We start from the raw sequence: 7,243 nt of genomic DNA, 5'->3' as shown, positions 1-7,243 counted from the left end.
CACATCTCTTCGGACCCCTAGAGTGTGGCCAGGCCCCTGGGTCTCCCCTTATCCCAATGTTGAGGGAACAGAAGGCAAGCTGAGGACAAAGCAGAAGCTGACACCCCACAAGTACCCCCCCATGGGATCTATGTGACATTCCTCAGGCTCTCCTGGCTGCCCTAAAGCTAAGGAGAGGAAAAACAAATAGTTAACTTACAGAGATCACAATCCTGCAAGACAGGAGTCTCCCTCAGTTTACAAATGTCTTAGCAATCTACAAGAACAAAGCATTTCTAGCAACCTAGCTTCCAGAAGGAACTGTAGATACAATTAAATGTCTTTATAACCTGCAGCCCATCAACAGATACTTAAAGCCGGCAGAGTGTAATGTCCCTCCAGGAAGCTCCAACTATCTTCATGTTAATGCCTCACTAGAAGGAAAATCAACCTTAACTTGACAGTGCCGGGGGCTCTAGTTATCTTGTAGGTCTTCTTTAGCACACGAAAGTTCTTTCGAAAACCTCCCTTTTCCTTACCTCCCCCAGTCCCAGTGTATAATCAGCGGCCCACAGGTCCTGTCCCCGTGCTTTAATAAACCACCATTTTGCACCAAAAATGTCTCGAGAATTCTTTCTTGGGCGTGGGCTCCAGACCTCACCCATGTTCCAAAACCCCACCGCCAACATCCCACGTGGTTAGGGGGTCCCTCTGGTCAAGACAAAAACCAGGGGTCGGGTTTACCTCCCCCAGGTGCATGCACTGGTCACCCCTCACAGCCCGTCAGGGGCTGGCGCCTCTGGACCCTGTAACCAGGCTGGGAGCCAGGGCCTCCGCATCCCGAGGCTCTGGCAGCCATCTGTTGCCCCAGTTCCAGGGCCCTGAAACCATAATCGCTGCCCTGGCCGAAGAGATGTGGCGCTGTACGTGTGAACCCCCAATCGTAGTCGGGAGCCTCTGATCACTGCCCCAGGCGTATAGATGCGGGGACAGACCCCTCTCTTCCCCTCCAGCCCCTGCACCCGGCCTCAAAGCCCTAGACCTGGCCCGGGGCCCCGGTAACTGGTACAGACCCCGACGCCGCTGCGGCAGGCCCCGGTACCAAGGGCCCCAAAGCCTATACCGCCCGGGGACACTGCAAGAATTAAGTTACTTCGGCGGACTTGCTGAAGCAACGAGCGCACGCGCCCAGGCCCGGGCGGGGCGGCGCCACTGCGCCCGCGCGCGCCCCGCTAGCGGTACAGGCCCAAGGTGGGGGCAGGGGCGCCGGCGTGAGCCGCGCGGGGGGCGGTGGCCCCGGAAGACGCGAGACCTTCGCGAGAGTTCCGGGCTGCGCCGGCGCACTGAGACCGACGCGGGGACGCGCGCGGCGGCCGTTGGGGGTGGGGCTCTCGGGGCGGGCCCGCGCGCGCCCGGGAGAGGGGCGGGGCCGCGGCCAGGGCGCAGGCGCAGGCGCGCGGCCGCGGCGGCGGTTGGGGAGCGTTCTTCCGGAAGGTTCGGGAGGCTTCTGGAAAAGGCGCCGCGCGCCGGGCGGGCCCGCGTCTATATAAGGGAAGCGCGGGGGCGGCGCGCCAGTTGCTTCTGCGTCCTGGTGCTGCGTCGTCGCGGAGCCTGTGCGGTCCTTTAGCCGAGGTGAGGGGGCGGCTGGGGGGGTCTCTGGGGGGCGGCGGGGGCCGGGGGCGGCGGGGGCCGAGGGCGGCGAGCGCGTGGCGGGCCCCCCTGGAGGTCCCGGGCCCCCGGGGCGGCGCGGCCATGCTCTCGGCGGCGGGGGCCTCGGGCCTGGTGCGGCCCCGACCCCCGCCCGTGGGAAGGGGAGGGTGCGCCCGGGCCCGCGGGGACCCCTGGCCAGCCGGCCGCGGCTCCGGGGGGCGGGGGCCCGGGGGGGCGGCTCCGGCTCCGGGCGGGGGTCTCCCCGGGCGTGTGGCGCCCGGTTGCGGCGACGTGCGCACGGCCCTCGTTGTCGCAGCTGGAAATGAGGTCATCCTTTGTCGGCGGGGCCCGGCGGGCGCGGGCCTTCCGGGGGACCGGGCGCGGGGGCGGCACGTAACCGGCCTCGCGGGCCTTGCAGATGCCTGAGGAAACCCAGACCCAAGACCAGCCGATGGAGGAGGAGGAGGTGGAGACGTTCGCCTTCCAGGCGGAGATCGCCCAGCTGATGTCCCTGATCATCAACACCTTCTACTCGAACAAGGAGATCTTTCTCAGGGAGCTGATTTCCAACTCGTCGGACGTAAGTGGCCGGGGCTGTGCTGCGGGGGAGCCCCCTCCCCCGGGAGCGCTGCCCTGACGCTCTGTGTTTTGGTAATAGGCTTTGGACAAAATCAGATACGAGAGCTTGACCGATCCCAGTAAGCTAGACTCTGGCAAAGAGCTGCACATTAACCTCATTCCGAACAAGCAAGACCGAACCCTCACCATCGTGGATACCGGCATTGGCATGACCAAGGCCGATTTGATCAATAACCTGGGTACTATCGCCAAGTCTGGGACCAAAGCATTCATGGAAGCTTTGCAGGCTGGCGCAGATATCTCTATGATTGGCCAGTTTGGTGTCGGGTTCTATTCTGCCTACTTGGTTGCTGAGAAAGTGACGGTGATCACCAAGCATAACGATGATGAGCAGTATGCCTGGGAGTCTTCTGCAGGAGGATCGTTCACAGTTAGGACTGATACAGGTAGGCACCTGGTGAGACGCTTTTCTAGGTCACTCGGTTGTGTGGGGAGTGCCCGGTACTGTAGGCCGGGACCCCTGAAGATGCTGTGGAATTGGCAAAAATTTGCTTGCCCTGATCCATTCTGCAGCGAGCTTAGTAAGCACGTGATAGAAGAGTGGGGCCTTCTAGTTCCTGAGCTCCAGCTAGGCAGGTAACTGCCCAGATTCTCCTTTTGTAGTAACTGTACCCCAGTAGTAACTGTAAACTCCACTTGGTAAACTTGCTTAGAAACTTGGTTGGGGGTGGTGTGGAAAGCTGAATTGTGATATTCTTTTTTCCCCCCAACACCTTAACTTGCCCATTCAGATTGAAGTTGAACGTGTTTCTCTCTACAGGTGAACCTATGGGTCGGGGAACAAAGGTTATCCTGCATCTGAAAGAAGACCAGACGGAGTACTTGGAGGAAAGGAGAATAAAAGAGATTGTGAAGAAGCACTCCCAGTTTATTGGCTATCCCATTACTCTCTTTGTGAGTGTCTGTGTTGGGTGTAGATAATAAAACTAGCGAGCTGAAGTTTTTAGTGCTGGGATCTATTGATGAGGGAAAGACCCAAACTTGAATTGACTGGACTAGTTTGAAGTTCTGTTTTATTGTGAAGGTATCCAGAGTTGTTTGGGTAGATAAGTTAAATATTGACTAGAAGTTTTTTGCCTGTTAAACGTTTTTGAGTATCTTACACTTTGGTTTAAGTGTGTACGTTCCATTCAGGGTGTTCTTCAGTTCAGGAATGCAGAGGTGATGTGATTTTGCATTTTTTTTTTTTTTTTGAAGGTGGAGAAGGAACGCGATAAAGAGGTCAGCGACGATGAGGCTGAAGAAAAGGAGGAGAAAGAGGAGGAAAAAGAAAAGGAAGAGAAGGAGTCTGATGACAAACCTGAAATAGAAGATGTTGGTTCTGATGAGGAGGAGGAGGAGAAGAAGGATGGTGACAAGAAGAAGAAAAAGAAGATCAAGGAGAAGTACATTGATCAGGAAGAATTGAATAAGACAAAGCCTATTTGGACCAGAAACCCTGATGATATCACCAATGAAGAATATGGAGAATTTTATAAGAGCTTGACCAATGACTGGGAAGATCACTTGGCAGTGAAGGTGAGTGCCCAGTGCTTCCCGAGCAGTTATATCTCTGGAGATTGTCTGAGGTGGTCGAGGTGCGGGTTGCTGCCAAGGGCTCTGTCATCTCAGCCCTTGTCCTCTCCCCCCAAAAGCGCTTTCAGTTCTGTGACTGCAGGTATTTGCGGGGTCAGGTGAGGTAGCCTTTAGTGACAGTTGCTTGCATTGTCCCTTGATTATGACTTGACATGTGCTTTCTTACAGCATTTTTCAGTGGAAGGACAGCTGGAGTTCAGAGCTCTTCTCTTTGTGCCAAGACGTGCTCCCTTTGACCTATTCGAGAACAGAAAGAAAAAGAACAACATTAAGTTGTATGTTCGCAGAGTTTTCATCATGGATAACTGCGAGGAGCTAATCCCTGAGTATCTGAGTAAGTGTGGTCGGGTGTGAGGCTCGATCCCGGCCAGTAGTTATCTCCACACTATAGATTGGAGTCTGTGGGGCAGGAGATCATCTTTGGTTTTTTGGGTTTATGTATTTGTGGACTGCATCTTTAGGATGATTTTGAGTGCGTTTGTTTATTTTTTCAGATTTCATTAGAGGTGTGGTGGACTCTGAGGATCTTCCTCTAAATATTTCCCGTGAGATGCTGCAGCAAAGCAAAATTTTAAAAGTTATCAGAAAGAACTTGGTCAAAAAGTGCTTGGAACTCTTCACCGAACTGGCTGAAGACAAAGAGAACTACAAGAAGTTTTATGAGCAGTTTTCGAAAAACATCAAGGTTGGTGTAAACACATTTGATTTTAGTGGTGGTAGTCATTGTGGCTTGTCAAATTTTAAATGATTTTTTTTAATTCAGAGAAAGTTCAAAGCTCGTGTTCTCTTTCAGCTGGGAATACATGAAGACTCTCAGAATCGAAAGAAGCTCTCAGAGCTGTTACGATACTATACGTCTGCTTCTGGCGATGAGATGGTTTCCCTCAAGGACTATTGCACCAGAATGAAGGAAAACCAGAAACACATCTATTACATCACAGGTAAGACAACAGGTGTACAGTCACCTTGTTCTTACAACCTCCTGGAGCCGTGTGTGTTTTACATGTGGCTTTACACATCAGCTCGTGGGGACTGACCTAGGCAAGACCACGTGGGCTGGGCCACATCTGTGGTTAGATCTGGCTGGACTTAGCAAAAGTCAAAAGGAAATGAAATCCCTTCCTGTTTAAGGTCTGTAACTTTCTACCAACGCCTCAGGTGAGACCAAGGATCAGGTAGCGAACTCGGCCTTCGTGGAGCGTCTTCGGAAGCATGGCTTGGAAGTGATCTATATGATCGAGCCCATTGATGAGTACTGTGTGCAACAGCTGAAGGAATTTGAGGGGAAGACGTTAGTGTCTGTTACCAAAGAGGGCTTGGAACTTCCAGAAGATGAAGAAGAGAAAAAGAAACAGGAAGAGAAAAAAACAAAGTTTGAAAACCTGTGCAAGATCATGAAGGACATCTTGGAGAAAAAAGTAGAAAAGGTGCGTGAGAACAGTGCTTCTGTCTGCCTCGCTCTCCTGCTGGTGGGCTGCTTTCTAGAGGGCCTGTAGGTGTTTTCCAAGCTTGTCCTTCATAGGCTCTTTGTCCCCTTCTGTTTTCTGAACTTACAAATAGAAAACTAGGATTTCCTATATAGTGAGAGGAAACTTAAGATCCTTGAAGACCCTGGAGAGTGTTAGGATGTACAGGAAAAAAGTTCTGAATACTTAAATTTGCAGGTGGTATTGGATTATGAATAGAAAGTACTCGGGAGTCCTTAGGTTTCATTTTACAATAAAGCTGATAGTAGTGAAAAGTTAGAATAACACTTTTTCTTAGGTGCATCGCTCATGTCGTGCTTTGATTCCAGGTGGTCGTGTCAAACCGACTGGTGACCTCCCCATGCTGCATTGTCACAAGCACGTATGGCTGGACGGCAAATATGGAGAGGATCATGAAGGCCCAGGCCTTGAGAGACAACTCCACCATGGGCTACATGGCCGCGAAGAAGCACCTGGAGATAAACCCCGACCACTCCATCATTGAGACCTTACGGCAGAAAGCAGAGGCTGACAAGAACGACAAGTCTGTGAAAGATCTGGTCATCCTGCTCTACGAAACTGCTCTCCTGTCCTCTGGTTTCAGTCTGGAAGATCCCCAGACACATGCTAACCGGATCTACAGGATGATCAAGCTTGGTCTCGGTAAGCTTCCTACGACACCGTGGGGGTGGTGAAAGAGCCCAAATGTGTGCAACAGGTGTGACGTGACCTTCAGCCACCTGAGCAACACTGGGGGTGTCACATCCAGTTTGGGTAACCTCTTAAAGGCCCTTTTTTTAAGCTCAATAGGCCTTTTGATCAGAAAGGCTAAAAAAAAGTGAAAGCGCTATATTCACCAGGTCAGTGTTTAGCCTTTAAAGTGGGTAGATGGGGTGCCTGGGTGGCTCAGTCGGTTAAGCGTCTGCCTTCGGCTCAGGTCATGATCCCGGGGTCCTGGGATCGAGCCCCGCGTCGGGCTCCCTGCTCAGTGCGGAGCCTGCCTCTGCCTGCCGCTCTGCCTACAAGTGGGAGAGACCAGCCATATTGGGCTAATTATTAGCTGGCTTCGAGAAATCTAGCGCGAGGGTTTTCTTTCCAAATAGGTATTGATGAAGACGACCCCACGGCTGACGATGGCAGCGCCGCGGTGAGCGAAGAGATGCCGCCCCTCGAGGGTGACGACGACACGTCCCGCATGGAGGAAGTCGACTAAGCGCCGCCGAGCATTACTTGTACATGTATTCGATACTTTATCTTCATTCCCTCTGATAATATATTTTCAAGGATGTTTTTCTTTATTTTTGTTAACCTTTTAAGAATCTGTATGGCATGACAGTAACTACTTAAGGGGAAGATAAGATTTCTTTCTTTTCGGAGTGTGCTACTGTGACGTGTAGGACCTAAAGCCCAGCTAGTTTTTCTTCCCCGGTTCCATGCTGGCTTGTAACCGGACAAGGTAACATTTGTTTTAAGGTGTATGTAACCTCTAACGTGAACCGTGTGCTCTAAAGTGTTTAGCTACCAAGCGGATTCCTTAGTAAGACCAAATTTTTTTTGTCACTGAAGTGTTCTGAGCTATACCTTGATGTTTAAAAGAGAACTGTTGGTTAAAACGACTCTCACCGTCTAGGATCTACTTTTTAAATCTTCTATCCCCTGTAGTTATCAACTGCATGTACGAGGCCCCTAGAAACTAGTAGTTAAACTGAACCAACTGGATGGGAGTAACCACGTATAGGGCTTGTTTTCCAAAGAAGAGCATTGTTTAGAGTAGCGAAATTCTAAGCCTCTTTAGGCATGTGGTAAAGCTGTTCAAGAAGTAACTCAGCAAGTTCTGTGAGTGGAAATGTAGTGCTCAAGTCACATTCTGCTTTAAAAGGTTGTAACAAATACAAATTAAAAAAAACCAGTTCTGTGAAAATGTTTTCTTTGGG

General features: G+C 51.5%; 1 protein-coding gene across 1 annotated transcript; it reads left to right on the top strand.

The window, feature by feature from the left end:
- The first annotated feature begins 1,437 nt into the window (after positions 1-1,437).
- Positions 1,438-7,218, top strand: HSP90AA1 (heat shock protein 90 alpha family class A member 1). Its single transcript, XM_045901543.3, has 11 exons — positions 1,438-1,611; positions 2,048-2,209; positions 2,288-2,654; positions 3,029-3,162; positions 3,466-3,786; positions 4,012-4,177; positions 4,338-4,528; positions 4,637-4,784; positions 5,002-5,270; positions 5,639-5,972; positions 6,413-7,218. The coding sequence occupies exons 2-11, from the start codon at positions 2,048-2,050 to the stop codon at positions 6,520-6,522; spliced, it is 2,202 nt and encodes a 733-aa protein (XP_045757499.1). The 5' UTR covers positions 1,438-1,611; the 3' UTR covers positions 6,523-7,218.
- Positions 7,219-7,243: the final 25 nt, after the last annotated feature.

The sequence above is a fragment of the Mirounga angustirostris genome, unplaced genomic scaffold (assembly GCF_029215605.1).
Source record: "Mirounga angustirostris isolate CCGP_5_RB_7025 unplaced genomic scaffold, mMirAng1.0.hap1 SCAF_9, whole genome shotgun sequence".
NCBI lineage: Eukaryota > Metazoa > Chordata > Mammalia > Carnivora > Phocidae > Mirounga > Mirounga angustirostris.
Note: the sequence above shows the minus strand (reverse complement) of the source record. Positions and strands in the feature narration are given on the sequence as shown.

What these genes read in the sequence shown, in the direction of transcription:
- HSP90AA1 (XM_045901543.3), top strand. Translation starts at nt 2,048, where the DNA reads ATGCCTGAGGAAACCCAGACCCAAGACCAGCCGATGGAGGAGGAGGAG. An exon ending in GCTAATCCCTGAGTATCTGA is followed by an intron (nt 4,178 to 4,337) that starts GTAAGTGTGGTC and finishes TTATTTTTTCAG; the next exon opens with ATTTCATTAGAGGTGTGGTG. An exon ending in TGGAGAAAAAAGTAGAAAAG is followed by an intron (nt 5,271 to 5,638) that starts GTGCGTGAGAAC and finishes CTTTGATTCCAG; the next exon opens with GTGGTCGTGTCAAACCGACT.